At 41.2% G+C, this 15,754-nt stretch overlaps 1 protein-coding gene across 1 annotated transcript in view; it reads left to right on the top strand.

Moving 5' to 3' along the window:
• LOC121658962 (netrin-4-like) overlaps positions 1-12,483 on the top strand; it is a 46,007-nt gene extending 33,524 nt beyond the window's left edge. The window contains exons 7-11 of the mRNA XM_042016606.1: positions 6,510-6,723; positions 7,484-7,611; positions 8,199-8,267; positions 9,403-9,573; positions 10,052-12,483. Of these exons, the coding sequence (XP_041872540.1) occupies positions 6,510-6,723; positions 7,484-7,611; positions 8,199-8,267; positions 9,403-9,573; positions 10,052-10,188 (719 nt within the window). The 3' untranslated portion in view covers positions 10,189-12,483. The remainder of the gene's footprint in view (positions 1-6,509; positions 6,724-7,483; positions 7,612-8,198; positions 8,268-9,402; positions 9,574-10,051) is intronic.
• Positions 12,484-15,754: the final 3,271 nt, after the last annotated feature.

Here is a 15,754-nt window from a genome sequence, read left to right as displayed (position 1 = left end):
ACATGGATCAGCAGACAGGGCAGAGGGTGAGCTTATCTGGCTCACCCTGTATCCTGTAGTGTTCTACGGTGGCCCCTTCCTAGTTCTGTTTCTACTCTGAGCAGATTTGCTCCAGGGAAATATTGTAATGAGCCCAAATTGTTGTGCCAGAAAATTAGCTTTCAGTCTCATAGCACCTGAAGGAATCTGTGTATGAAGACTTGTACTGAGCAGCAGGGAGATGGTGCAGTAACCAGCATCATGTGTAATACTAGATAACTGCAAAAGTCAAGGAGCACTGGAGAGCAGCAAAGAGGAAAAAACGTTTGAAAATACAGCCTATCTGTGTGGAAACCCTAGAACAGTTTGCCTAGATGAAATCAGACCTTGACTCTACCTCTGCCTCTCTTGTCTGGTCTGGTTACAGGTGTCTCAGCAACCCCTGCCAATACTCTGCATAGCAAAAGAAAAACTGTTCAGAAATTTACCTTGCTGAAAGAGCTTTATTCCTGTTGTGCCAGTCAAGCATAACAATGTCCTTTTCACCTGGGAAGGTGCTGCTGCCAGCAGAAGGCCCCCAAATGCAATTGTCTCCACTCTGAGTTGCATGCTCAGGCCTAGAGAGCTGCCATCCTGCTTTAGTCACTGAAAGTTATATGTATTTTCTAGGCTCCTTTTTCTGTCAGTGGAGAAACAGTGGGACCTCTGGGGAATTATTTATTGCAGTCTAAGGTAGATGCCTGAAACAGACGGACTGAATTGCCCTCTAAAGCATATCTATTTCCCTAAGAGGTACTCTGGATCACTAGCCTGCACCAGAGTTTCTCTTAGCTGAGGTGAATCTAATGGGTTTGATTCAGCAGTAAAGGTAAGCACAACCCTATCTGTGAGTGACTCAAGTCAATGGGACCTTTCCCAAGGGTGTAAAGGCATTAGGAATGCTTGCCATATCAAGATATAAGGAAAGGCATTGCAGCCCACTTAGCTTTTATAGCAGTTGTGTGCATGATGCTTGTACCTCTCTGGGAATAGAAGGTACTCTGGGTATAACTATAGAGCTCAGAGAAAACTGGGAGGGAGGTGATTAATCTGTGCCTCTTCCCTTTTATTTAAGGCAAAGAAGAGAATTCCCTCAAAAAGATTTGACAAATTGCTTTAATAGATGGTGCTTTGTATGATGGAAGGCCTGATCCCCAAACACTTCCCCACGTGGATTGCAGGCTGTGTGTAAGTGTGTACTTCATGCTACACTGCACCTCTGCAGAGAATTTTCAGGGAACACTTCACTACTTTGGTTATTATCAGAGACAGCAAAACCAGAAACACAAATGGAGACAGGCTTTGGTTAGAGCAGACTCACTTTGAGAGAGAGGGTAGCTTTCTCCTCCAGGACCATCATCAGCTGACAGTAAACTGAAAAGCCTCCTGCAGGATGTGCAGGATATTGTCCCTCTCCTCTATCCTTTAGGTTGAAAACCTGCATTGCTAGTAAACCTCATCTGGTGTGGTCTAAGTTGTTCAGGTTGTGTGATCCTAAAACCAACTCTGGTTACTCAGTAAAAAAAGTTTCTATTCTGAGCATTGCTTGTATGTTAGACAATTAGGCCACCAGATACATTTTTGTCATACCTCAGCCTGGTGATTATAAATTGAAGAGCTGCCACTTCTGGATTAGCATGTTTTTTAGGATTTAAGTGTACCAATTCCAAGGCATCATCTCACTTTGAGAAATTCATGCAAACAGTGCCAGACTAACAACAGTAAATGAAAAACCCACCCACTGAGCAAGTGTTGAAAAGTGTTGAAAAGCAGTAATAAACTGCAAACAGCAGACTGAATGGATGTTTTTGATGAGAGCAACCTAGTGCCCATCTTCCCATTTTGAACTCAGAGGGAAAAAAACCCTTCAATGGGAGATGAAAACTTGACCCTTGTGTACAGTAGACACTGAGCTGGGAAAGGAAGTCTGATGGAAAAGCTGAATGAAATGCTGTGCTAATCCCTTTGAGAAAGCACGCTTGAAGAGTGCTCTGCCATCCAGAGCAAAGTCTAGGTTCAGCTGTGACATCCCCCTCAGGCTCCCAGAAAGCTAACAGGACACTGCTCAGGCCCAGAAACAGTCTTTAAGCATTAGTCATAATAATGAATAGCATTCTCTCTTAATCTGCTCTGAAAAAAAATGTTGTATAACAATTGGATCTCCTGGCACTATCTAAACCACCCTTAGCTGACCCTCCAATGCGAGACTGCAAAGACATTCCCTCGGAAAAAAAAACCTGCTGAAATCTGATATGTAAGTGTGAATCTGCTATTCCTTTTTGTCTGCAGAGGTAGCCTGCCTCTGATCCCTTTGCTTTTCCTGTTCCTACCAGCTGGGATGAATGAGAGCCGGGTCATGGACGGAGCCTTGTTTTGACACTGCTTAGATCTATATTAAAAAGAAAAAAAGGCATAAAAGAGTCCCAGAGCAAGGCACACACCTGCCTGTTATTGGGGGTGACAACACAGGATTAAGTAGTTTGGATATAGACTTGTATGGGAGCTTTGACTCAAAAGCCTAATTGTTTCCTAACCAATGGTTAGAAAAGCTGCTGTATCCTTGGCTCTTTCCTGTGGCTTATTCCAAGGCTTAAGGGATCCTTCTGAAATGGCACCATCTTTTGTACTCACCCTTTGCTTAGCTTAAAAATAATGCAGGCATGTAGACCCATTAAAAAGGGTCTCCAGGAAAACAAGCTTTTTTACTCAAAGAACGAGGCTAGAAAATTAAAATGTGCCCAGATGCACATGCACATACACATGGTCTGAAAGGCTCTGCTTCTCATCCTTTTACTTCTGAGCAGAGGGAGTGAACTTTTAATTCTAATATCACAAAGGCCCCATCACATCTTGGTTCAAAGTCTGTCTTAATCAGCCCTGACCACACACAGAGCTGTCTATCTTATTTCCTTCATTTAAGAAACATCATTGGCAGTGTCAATCCCCACACCTGACATGCTTTAAAAATCACACTGGATTGATCATATACTCCCAAGATGCACATGTACATATTTCAGACTCAAAAGACTTCGAGTTTTCATTTTGCCTGTGCTTTTTTATCAAATAGCCAGTCTGCTCACAGCTATCTCTTATGCAGTATTATTAGACAAAAGTTCAAGGCAATATACCTCAAAGGCCATTGACTTGGAGCATTTGGTATTTTCCTGTAAGTTGGGACCATATTGTTACAACCAGTATTATATTTTACATCTGTGTCTAATTACATGGGGGAGACAGCTGTGCTGAGGGCAGACAGATTTATTACGGACTTGAGTGGAGATTGCAGTATGAATTATTCATTTTTCATTATTTCTTGTCTCCTCCCTTTTACAGTAGTGTCTGACAAAACAAACTTAGTATGGGAGTGAGACTAAAAGGCAAGAGGATGCTTCGTTATACTCTGTGGCCCATAGCCAACTCTAAAGTAAAATGCTGTTTTTCACTACACTGCTGTCAAGGGGAGAACCCAAATAAACTGCCCAGCTCTGAGCCAGGACTGTCTGCACACCGTCCCTAACATAATTGATGACGCCTTTGACAAACAAGGCCATTGTCACATTGGCTGCTGTTTTGTTAGACAGGGAGGTGGATGGAGAGAAAATGAGGGTTTGCCAAGAGAAAAGAAGCAAAAATCATTGGGAAAGGGTTGTCAAATATTGGAAAATGTTAAAGGGTGAGGTTTGGGAAACTTGCTTTTATGTTTCGTTAATTGTGAGGTTTATTTGCAAATCCATGGTACTGTTAAACAGATAAAAACCCAGTCATCCACAGCTGCCCCTTCAGCATGTGACATGTGGGCTCTTATTTTAGCAGTTACCTTAGATGCACAACTGGGATTTTGGCCGTAATACTCTGGAAGCCAGACAATGTACCCACCCAAGCTGAAATGCTAAATAAACACAGACTGAGTAAAGCGTTTGCAAGCCACTTGTATAACTCATCTGAAAGTGTTGTACATGTATTGATTCAGCTTGCTTTCTGATCCATCAGAAGCTGTCCAAGTTTCTAACTGGAGAATATGTCCCACAGTTCATCTGGGAACATTATTTTTACTGAACTGTAGCCTCAAAAAAGAAAAAAAAAAAAAAAAAAGGGCACTTCTTTTTTCTGCTTCCTAATCAGCTTTCACCAGTGCTGTCAGTCACTGTGCTGTAATATTTTCCCTTAGGGATAGGGTGGGAGAAGCTCTCATCTTCCTGAATCAGGTTCCAGTCTCAGCTGGGGATAGGTAGTCTTGTGATTTACCCATCTGTTAAATGACTTTAACTGATGAAACCTGAAAACTGGAAATAAGGGGGATAAAGAGAGACCCAGAGGTTGCAGAAATCTAAGGCATTTTAAACAAAAACTCCACAGGTAGATCCTACATACAGTAATATTACAGTGAAAACAAACCTGGATTCAAGTAAACCCCAATGCTGGCAAACTCTTACTCCTTGTGTCTCAGACCTGTCTGCAGTAAAGGAAGGGTATTCCCCCTCCTTATCCCCAAATCTGTGACATCCATTTTTTTCAGTGACTGACAAACTAAGAGCCTCTTTTTCAGGGTGATACAGTCAGCCCTGCAAAAATGGGGTGGGTGGCGAAATCAAGTTTAGCAGCAAGAAATTAGACCTTGCCTTTGAACCTGTCAGGGCTAATGAGCACTTCAGTGTTATACCTGCTGTCTAGAACTGACAGCACCAGCCCTGGGTTTGCTCCCAAAGTTGAGGCTGCTTTGTGGCAAACAGGAGAGGCTGCTGCCCTCTGCCAGCCCGCCCGTTGTGCCGAGCACATTGCCCATGACAGCACGTGGCTTTTCTGTCCCTAGGCTGTTGTGCTAGTGTCCCTGAATGGGCCAAGATCCATCCACAGAAGTATAATAATATTATTAAAATTATTGGCATAAAGAACACAGGGCATGGGAATAAAAAAATAACTATATGGTAAGCAGATCATAAGAGAAATGCCCTTTAAACAAAATTGCTCACCCTTCTTCTTGTACTATTTTCAAAAGATATTTTCTTTTCCTGAGTTTCAAATATGAGGTTGCAGGTGAAAGTGAATCTGTCCCTGCTACACTTTAAAGTCATATATTTGCCCCTTTCCCCTTGGATCAGAGTATTCATTTGGCCTCTTATCTGTGAGTTCATGAAGAAAAGTAGTTTGATCAGAAACAATGATGGGCAAACTTCAAAAGCTTTGGAGATCGTGTTTGGTTCAAATGAGCATCCAAAAAGGCTAGCCTCTGATCCAAGCTATCTAAACACCTTGGGTGTCCAACATTTAATTGAAAGTCTCTGTTAAAGCAGGCCTTAGCCACAAGATTTTTATTTCTGCCCTCTTCCAGATGGATGAAGTAGAGATGCATAACCTTTTCAGTCTGTTACAAGTAAAAGTCAGGGCATGCTGCTTTCTTAATACAAAAAAGAGATGAAATATGAAGGCCTGGAGGTCGGCTCAGTTCTCATTTTGATCAAACTTGTCTGAACATCAGAAATGAGGGGGTTTGTTTACTGCTTGTACTTTACTTCTGTAGAGCTGTTGGCATGAGGTTTGACCATCTCAGCCAGGTTCTGCCCTGATGGAGAGGAGTCAACTGTGCTGTTTGCACCTCTCTGTGTATCCCTCCCTGATGCTGTCATATTAGGAGTGTACCAGTGGTGTGGGATTATGACAATTTATTGTCTGTGCAGGAAGAGTTGCTCACAGGAGTTTTAACTATCTGTTTTCCTGCCAAATTGCCTTGAGTTGCCAGGCTGGTGTCAAACTGGCAACAGCATTAGAAAGATTTGGAGGCTTTTCCTCCTATTTGCTCACCTTCAGCTACACGTAGAATACATCTACTTGATTTTAGGGTCTTCTCCCATCCTGTTTGCCTTCCTTGTAAAATATCTGCTCATGTGTTTGTAAAAAAAAAAATTCATCAGCTTCTTTACACACATACAGTACTGCATGGTGAGATGTTTAGGACTTTAGAAAGGAACTGAAGGAAATTTGTGCACTCTTTGGAGGCAGAAATTGAAAATATATTTCAGGTCATCTGAACCACCTGTATAAATTGCATCTACCCCAGAGGAAACAGTAGCTTTGTGATCTCTGTGTTTACAGGAAAGGCGATGTAGGCAATAGCTATAATTCTTTACCTTGTCCTTGCTAGTGAAACTTTCTGCAAAACACTTTTGAAGTGAATCACCTTCAAGCCCCTTTAAAAATAAACACACAGAGGAGGCTTCCTGGTATCACTTCAAAACCCTGTATGGTCACTATTTATGTAGTAGGGAAGAACTGACTTTCATGCACAAATGCTCCCAGTCGTACTTGTTTTGCTTTGTCTAACAAAAAGAAAAAAAAATTGTAAATGTAGGCCGAAATGCAATGTTTACTAGTTCTGACTTAAAACTACAGAGCATGAGGAAGAGGGTACAAGTTTATCAGCCTTGCAAAAATGTCACTTAACCAGCTGAGCCCACAGCACAGAATTTGAATTGTGCTTTGCCATGTCTCCACAGCCTGTGCCTGCCAGCCCATGGGTGCAGTCAACACCACGTTCAGCAGCAGCTGGAGATGCCACCCCCGGACAGGATTCTGCTACTGCAAACCAGGAGTGGCGGGTCCCAGCTGCGATAGGTGCCTCGTGGGCTACTGGGGCTTCGGAGAGAACGGCTGCCGCCCCTGTGACTGCGCCAGAGACTGCGACCAGCACACTGGGACCTGTTTCAATGGGTAAGGAAGCCCTGCTTTGGGTTCCCTTTGAGATGGGACTCTGTGAAATGAAACAAAGACTAGCAAATACTGCAGCAAGAACAATAATTGGAGGGTGCAGAATCATTTGAAAAGGTGGCTGTAAATCATAAAAGGTTTCTTAGGTTACAGGTACACCTTTAAGTCCACTGCACTGTCCAAGGCAATCTTGAACAGATGACTCTTTGCAGTAATAATAGGCATTTCCACAGCCCCATGGAAATATGTGCAGGGTCTTTAAACACACCTTTGCTTTGGAAATAGATGGAAGAGTCTGAAGAACCTGCTTCTTATCTGTTCCACAGGCAAATGAACAATAGTCTCCCTCTTGTTTCTAGAGGGCCAGGCATCTGTACCCCAGACAGGTAATCAGTGCAGAAATCCTGTGATTTGCTGAGCAATTGCAGTTCTACAAGTCCTGCAGCTGTCCTCAGGTGCCAGTGACATCAACAAAGTGGTCACTAAGTTACATAATTCCCTAAAAACAAACAAATGTAAGCAAAAAAGGCTCAATTTATAGGTACTTTAAAAAATGCTAAGTCAGCAGTGGGAGGCCTAAGTAAAAACCTAGACCAGATCTAGAGATAGATCTCTCTATCTGGCATGAAGTCTTGCTCATATTTGCACTCCCAGTGTGAAGAAAGCAAGCTCATCAGTCTGGGTACAGCCAAAGCCGGCTGCTTCCCAGCCCTGTCATGCCCTAACCAAGTGCTGTGGTTTATGTGTCCCCCAACTGTGACAGCGAGCCCTTCTTTAACATCCCCATGGGGGGACGAATCCCCGACCTCGTCCAAACGCCGACCAACGAGAGCGAAGAGGAGTGGAAATGGAATGACCACAAGCAGGGATTTTCTGCACTGAGGCACCCAGGTACAGCCCAGAGTCTGGGAATGTTTAATTGCCACTTCTTTCAACCCACCACCCTGACTGGGTCTGCCCCATTCATCTCCAGCTTGTCTGTAGTATTTAAATAGTTCTCAGTCTTGCCTGCCCTGTAAAGATCAGCACTTACCATCACCAGTGACCTGGCAGAAGGAACAGTGCCATTTACTGCATAGCTTGACTTTTCTGAGACGGATATTGCCTTAACACCAGGAAGGATCAGCATTTCTTAGGTTATGGGATCAAACAAAGGTCTCATTACTTACACGATTTCCAGCTGGATCTGATTCTTACAAATCTCTTCATTAGGATCAGTTTATTAACTGTACAATAGACCTCATGTGGGCTGCATTTTACTTGACAGTGCTGATCAGATTTCAGAGTAATTATTTTATCATATAAGAAGAAACACATTTGCAAATAACTGAGCTCACTCTCAAACTTATTCTTAAGGTCCATATAGATTATGGGAGCTATAGATATCTAACCTTATAACCGATGATCATTTGCTCTTCTTTTCTCTCTCATGTCCTGGTTCTTCTCCAACCTTCTGTGTTCTGTGGTTTCCCTGCTAGAAAAGTGTGTGTGCAAAGAAAAGGTGCTTGGAAGTGTCAGTGACTTCTGCCAAATGAAATATGCCTATGGTAAGTGGGTAACATGCTCCCAAGGTATGATAATTTCACAATGTTCCCTCTATGCATGTTGTTAGCTGATAGTTATGAAAAATGACAGGATTGGTAAAGTCCTGAGAGGTAGGATTTCTTCTGCCTTTTTTGTCTAGTGACATGTCCAACTTCTGATCAGAACTTAAAAGCATTTTTCATGCAAGGCTCTGTGGTGTCTCCTTCCCACCCAGTTCATTTTCCTCTTTACAGCAGGAGGGATGCTAGAATAATACTCAGTGGAATAATTGGCCTTTACATCAAGAAAAATGGTAAAAAAACCTCACATCTAAAATACCATTGCTTTTGCAGTCATTATACAGGTTCAAATAGCCAAGGTCATTTACCAAGAATGCATTTAATACTGTTGTTTATGAATACCAGGTTCATGCCATCACACGAAACAAGAAAGGAAAAGCTCTGGGATCCAGAGGTTTGATGTGCTTGTGCCAGGACACAACAAAGCCTGCTTGAGGGGCTGATCTACATGAACCTGCCATGCCAAAAAGTTATGGGATCCTACTAAATTAAAAGGAACAGAAATTTATCATGGCAACCAGATGTTGGACGACAAAACAAAAATACTTCTTCTGGTTTTTTGTGCAATCATGGAATTTTAGTCATGTGACACACCTGATGGGAAACTTCCTGACTTCTTTCCTGTAGACAGTTCCTTCTCACAGGACAGAATCTTTGAGAGGCCAGAGTTAAAGCTAAACACTAAAGTTTTCAAACTGGAAATATAAAGTATAGAATCAGTGCACTTGAAATCAGACAGGTAGCTGCTGACCAGGGTTTTTCACCCTTCCTTATGTATGCATACAAGTGCTTTCCTAGAATTTCCAAGTGTTTGACATCAGCCCGTTAAAAAATAGTTGCCAAAACATGGTGAAAGCATGAGTTAACTACTTCAAAAGAAAAATCCAATTTTTCTTCTCCAGACTTATTTAAAAGATCCATCAGTGAAGTGGACAAGCACTGCACTTCATGTACAACTGCACTTTGGGTTTTTTTGGTGTCTTCTTTCAAGGTGTTAAAATTCTACATTTTCACAGCATAAACCAAAATTCATTTAGAAATTCATTGTTGGTCTCTACCTGGATATGTTTTCTGGCAGTAATAAAAGCAAGAATCCTATCTGCTCATGACAAAGGGACCCATGCAGAAGTTGTTGTGAAAGTGAAGAAGGTCCTGAAATCAGGCAAAGTGAAAATTGCTCGGAGCAATAGAAGCATTTACCCAGAATCCTGGACCAACAGGGGCTGTACATGTCCCATTCTCAATCCTGGTAAGGACAAAATACTCACCAGGGGTTTTGCTTCCCATGTAGACAGTGCTTATGAACATCAGCCATGATCAGCCTTTCTGGGACAGCATCCTTTGATTCTTCCCCACCAAAGTACGTTTGCTTTCCAGCTCACAGTTCTCAAGGAGGGTGGTAATGGCAGGAGGGGGGCAAAGGCATAAGCAGCAGCTGCCACATCCCAGCAGATCTGTGTGCAGAACCTCACTGGAACAAAATCAATTTGTAGTTGTGATTCCTGAGCACAGTCCTGACACCAGAGAAGCTGTGTGCCCAGGAGCCAGCAGTGACAGTATGCACATGGATGTATATACATAAAATGGCACGTGCATAAGCTGGATGAAATTGGCAAAGGTGCTGTATGCCAGATCCATATGAAACAGAGAAATTCTGCATTTGGTTCTTTCTTATTCTATTTGTCAACTAAGGGTTTTCCCTTTTTTTTTTCTTCCCTTCCCTTTAGGTACTGACTATCTTATAGCAGGCCAGGAGGATTCTAGGACTGGCAAACTCCTTGTGAACATGAACAGCCTGGTGAAACCCTGGAAGGCATATTTAGGAAAACAAGTATCAGATATTCTTCGAACTGGATGCAAATAATTTCTGCTTCAGAAGTTACAGTGCTGGACTTTGCCTTTTAGTAACACTGCAGTGAAAGGTGTAGTTAGTTCATGCATTCCCATTCAACATGCTCCTAGATGAAGTGAGGAAAGCAGACTTGCCATTCCTCCTTTCATGTGCTTATACAGGAAACTCGGGACATGACTACATTTTTTAAAAAATGCACAGTCTTATCATGCAAAATTATCTAGTGCATCATGTATAGATCACAAGTCAGTTCTTCACTTGAGCCTGATTCTACCCAGAATCATTTTACAAGGCAAAACTAAAGATATGGATCAGTATTTCCATACTTCAGGTCAGAGTCTGATATTAATATGCATAAACTGCTTTCATAATACATTCATTACTGGGGTGTAGTTTTCTTTATAAGTGACCACTAAAAGGCAGCAATTTCTTTCAGCTTTACAAGTGGCATAATATTAAAGAAGCCTATAAAAGAGCTCAGACTGATTTACCATCAGACTGCAATTAGGCCAATATAATGGGCTGCTTTCTAGAAGACAATATTATCCCACTGCTGACCAGAAACAAATATGTGGCTTATCTTGGGACAGTGTCCTTTACAGATGTGCATTGCTGTCATCAACACTTAGTGCTGAGCTCTGCTGCAGGAAACCACCTTGGCTCAAACTCCATTCCAAATCCAGCTCTTTGCTGTAGTACTTAGTCTGTAACACCACAAAGGTTTCACAGCAATAACCACAAAAAAGCCTTAATTATAAGAAAAAGCCAAAGCGTGAGGAACTAGCAGCTGCTCTAATGTTGAGATTGTGACACTACAAAAGCTACAAAGCAGAAAGAGGATGCAAATGGATGGGCTGGAGCATGTATCAAATGAGGTAAGCTGTAGTTCTGGGAGAGCAGCCTGGCTATTTCAACTGTGCTCAAGACCACGGGCCTTCGATTGCACTTAGTGCTTTCATTGTGCTTTATTTCTCTTGGTCACACTTCAGGCTAAGATGCTGAAGCTCTGCTTCCTTCCCATTGCGCCTGAGGATTATTTCTCCCTCTGCAAAAGTACAGGAGTGGTAACCTCTGCACTCCAGGTAAAATTAGTTCTGCCCTGCAAAAGCATTCTTTCTAAATCAATTTTACCCTATAGTAATCAAGACGTAGCTACTTAAAGCCTTCCCTAACACAGAATTTTGAGGAAATTGTAGTTTGAGACCTGTGTCCCCTGTTTAAGGACTCACAACAAAATGAAGCTGGTTGGAGCACTCTCTTTTCCAGTAAAGCAGAAATTACAATGAATCAATCTATATTCTTTCAGGGGGTTACAGAGAAAGAGCAAGCACACATGCTGCTTTTGCATATTTCAATTCCTCATTTTTAATGTCTAATTTTTAATGCTCCTAGGGAAGAGGATATGTTTTAATTTAGCACTGACTGGTAAATGGGCTACCTAGAAAACCGTAATACTAATGCAGAATGATGGAAGTCCCAGCCTACAACTTAGGCCATCAATTTGTTCTCTTAACCACTGACAACCTAAAAACTCAGCTTCTTTTATTCTATTTACTGCTGTTTTACCTTTAATTTCACATTGATTGAACAGCAGAAAAATCTTTAGCTCATTTGGAACTGGATGGCAGGCAGATCTTTTAAAAAAAAAAACCACCCCAATTTCTTTCCCAACAGGGTATAAACAGTGTTTCTTCCTCCTTCCTTTTCAGGAAATTTCCCCTCCTCCATTGCTTTCCTTCTTTCACTTCATTATTTACTTGTTGTTACCTAAAGTGGTATCCAACAATGTGGCATCTCCAACAAGCAATTTAATTAATGCAATAAAACACTTTTTAACCAAGGCATTTGGCAGAATTTGAAATGTCAGCCTAATGAAATTAGGAGCACAGCAACTGCTTTCTTTACTGTCTCCAGAAATTGTCTCACAACAAAAAAGATTAACCAGTTCTCTTTCAAATATCAATAAAGACCTGTATGTGAATTTACAGTCTGATCTCAAAGGGCCTCTCACAAGAAATTAAATTCAAGTGTAGGTTTAGAATTAAACTACGGAACATGCTTTTCAACAGAGGCCATTTTACCTGCAGGGGATCTTATTTAATGATAATGAGGATATTCCATGTTGGTTAATAGTCAGCACCATATTAAAGCAAACACTTCTATTCCACTTTTTGTGCCAGACTGGTGATTTTGTGGGGAGCGTAAACATCTGCATAGTTCTTTTATGTGAATGAAAGTTATTTTTTGACACAGTCATTTACAAGCATTACTAGCTACTTCTAGTAGAAATACAAGTTGGAACAAGAATATTGATATCCTGGTGTGTTTTCTTGGGGCCTATGAAAATGATTAAGTAATTAATTAACATAGTGATTAATCACTACCAAATGAAACCCTGTGGTATGCAAACAAGATAATCAATACATCATACATTTCAGGTATCTCAAAAGTATGTGATATGTACACATACTTTTCTTTAAAATTGACTGCAATTTGACTTTCTATTGGTATCACAACTTCTGCTAATCAGGCATCTCTGAATTCACAGAAAAGAAAAATGAAAGAAAAAAGTTTCAACTCACACAGAGCTATCCTGTGCAGTCTTTGTTCTGCAGTGCTACAATCCGGTAGCCTGTCTGGAAATAAGAATCTAAATAGCAATGAATTGCACAAATCACATTAGAACAGCTAGTGATGATGGGAGAGTTTAAATGGATCACTATGAGACTTTGGAAAGGAAAAAAGTTATTTTCTTGTGTAGTGTACATGAAATGAAGATGAGCATGAAACAGTGCAAGATGACAACTGACCTCCTAGTAAAAGCTGTTGCATATTTGTCAGAACCAGCAAGCAGGTCATACATAGTAAATTATAAAAGAATTACCATAGAAGGCATGGTATTCCTGTACCAAAAAATAATTGGGTTTTTTGGGCCTGTGTACAATATCCTTGTGACCCTCCCTGTGACTGTGTGTCTAGGTGGCACAGTAAGACAAAGAATACCAGCATGGAAAAAAGGATGAATTTGCCCGATGCAAAGTGGCTGGGAAGCTTCTTTTAGCACCTTTAAACTGGGGCCTGTCTTTAGGAAGGCCATATAAACACTTTACAGCACCCAAATAGGCAAAGTGGCTCACAAGCAGTAGCAACCACATACCAAAGAGCAGCAATGATGTAATGGGAAATCCTCAATAAAGGTAAAATAAAAGCTTTTACTCACAAGAAAAGAAGTCCGGAAAGCTGTGAAAAATGTCTAACAGGGCAAGTGAAAGTTTGAAGTAGTAGATGCAACTCTTCAAAAAGCAGCAAATTCTGGATTGCTGGAGGTCACTGCAGCTCTTGCTAACAGCCCTGCAGCCTGTGTGTCCAGGAGCAATGGATACAATCCACATTCTGGCAATGTGGATCCTTACAGCACCGAACAGTTCATTAAATGGTCATTGAGTGCTGAGCCCTAACTCCAATATACTGACATATTGCTAATAATGCTTCTCCAGCTTCTGCTCCCAGCAGGCAGTGAAGAAGGAAATGTACCTACACAGACTTTGTACACTGCTCTTCTGAGAGGGGCTCATGCTATAAAGACTAAGTTTTCTCTGTAGCATCTACCATGTCTCATAATTTTTCCATGCTGCTTGATGTAAGCTTTTTTTGAATTGATATAATTCACATGATGGGCTCTCTCCAGTCCACCAGACCTGGAAAAGCAGTGTGTTGTTATGTGTTGTAGCATTTTTTATTTTTTAATTAAAACATCAATTAAATATAGATACTTCTATTGATATGAGGTTTGGGATCTATTTTTAAAATTTTAAACCATGCAAGCCTCAAACCACCTGCACATGAATTCTTTTTTAGTTAATAAACCACAAATATTCCAAACTTGAGGGTCTTGCTTTGGTAAGAGTTAGCACAGTGCCAGGCAAATGGAGGCGAGCATTTTGCTAATAACTCAACAATGATACATTATTTTTCCCCTAAGCAACTTACCAAAAACCATATATTTGGTATGAGAATATGCACAGATGGGAAACACAAATAGGTACAGTTAATTCTTGTAAATTGCATGTTAATTCAGTAACTATTCAAACCACAATCCTGCAAAATTTCTCACGTGGGTATCACAGGTGCTTAATTCTCCTAAGAAATACACACATGAACTTTTACTGGTCTGAGATCTAATGAGATCTAAAAAAATACTTAACAGGTCCTAAAGCTGCTCCTTTACACAGAGCTGACTTGTGGGATGCAAGTCAAGGAAACAGAACTGCATGACAGGTGTGTTCAGAATTTAGACAGACAGAAGTTTGCTAGTGGCAGTCTCCATACCTAAAATCAGGCCAGTTATTACAGAGACTCACCCTTGCAACTCTCACTGTAATTGCATGTACTCTTCAGGGACCTGTGTGTTCTCACCTTACCTCTGTACTTCTACTGAGAAAGCTCTACCTCTATGATGCAGTCCTCACTCTTCACACAATATCAACATAATAAATAATATCATTCTTTTGTCTTGTGGCTTAGGGATGAGAAACATTCTGATATCCCACTTTCATATGCACAGGTCTGAGTCTTCAAAGAGAATCCTGATCCAGGAGTCTGTCTCTGTATATTGGTACTAGGGACAATGTACAGGACACAGTTCTGGTAGCCCACATTCTCTGGCTCTTCTGCATTTGAAAAATCAGAAGTCTAGCTCTGAAAACATTAACTCCAATTCTTTTGTAACATGGCCTTTATGAGAAAAATCACAAACACTATCAGCTGGATCCAACCTAGTTCACCAGTTTGTGTTCTTTAGGAGAGGGCAAGGAGAATGAAGAGATGGCTCCTTGAGCCAAGTAAGGGAACAGAGCCAACACCTGTAAGGAGGAATGTTATGGGCTGTAGGGGAAAAGGAAGCAAGTCTTAGGGGATGCATGAGAAGGGGACAAAATAGAAAGCAAAAGAAACAGGGTGGAGGCAACAACACTCAATAGGAAAAAGTTCAGGAACCACAGATTTAGGAATCAAACATCCATGTCCCATACAGCATCCTATGAAGGGAATGAGTGCATTGTGAGGGGATGCTTTAACTTTCTTAGGAGGTGTAAGGAACCTGTAACATTGAGAAATGAATCAACTGGACCTGCCATTCAGATCTGGTACAACAAATCCTGTGTCCACCTACCCTTCACATCATTATGTCATCTGGGTTAATTTGCACTGTGGAATCACTACAAATCCTCCTGTGCTCTTTGTTTTGGCCTTCCTGAGCTGTCTGCTCACAGATCATCAGTATCAATTTGTAATAAGCCATTTTAAAAAACAAACACATTGGTGCTATAATCATTGCTGCACTTCTCTACTCTTCTTGTTGGGCGTGTCTTCCCTGAGTTCCACCATCACCAACAAAACATTAGCTCCAGAGGGGTTAAAAGCAGTTGAAAAACAACTGCAGACAGGCTGCTATTCAACAAAATGAAATCATGTCCAGTGAAGAGCGCTGACTAAGAATAAATGACAAACTGCTGGTAGCTTCTCTACACTGTCCCACACTAACACTGATAGAATTTTAATGAGGTAAGACAAGAGTCTA

Source organism: Corvus kubaryi, unplaced genomic scaffold (genome assembly GCF_017639235.1).
Source record: "Corvus kubaryi isolate FWS band 111438036 unplaced genomic scaffold, C.kubaryi_AGA036_p1.0 136, whole genome shotgun sequence".
NCBI classification, from domain to species: domain Eukaryota; kingdom Metazoa; phylum Chordata; class Aves; order Passeriformes; family Corvidae; genus Corvus; species Corvus kubaryi.
Note: the sequence above shows the minus strand (reverse complement) of the source record. Positions and strands in the feature narration are given on the sequence as shown.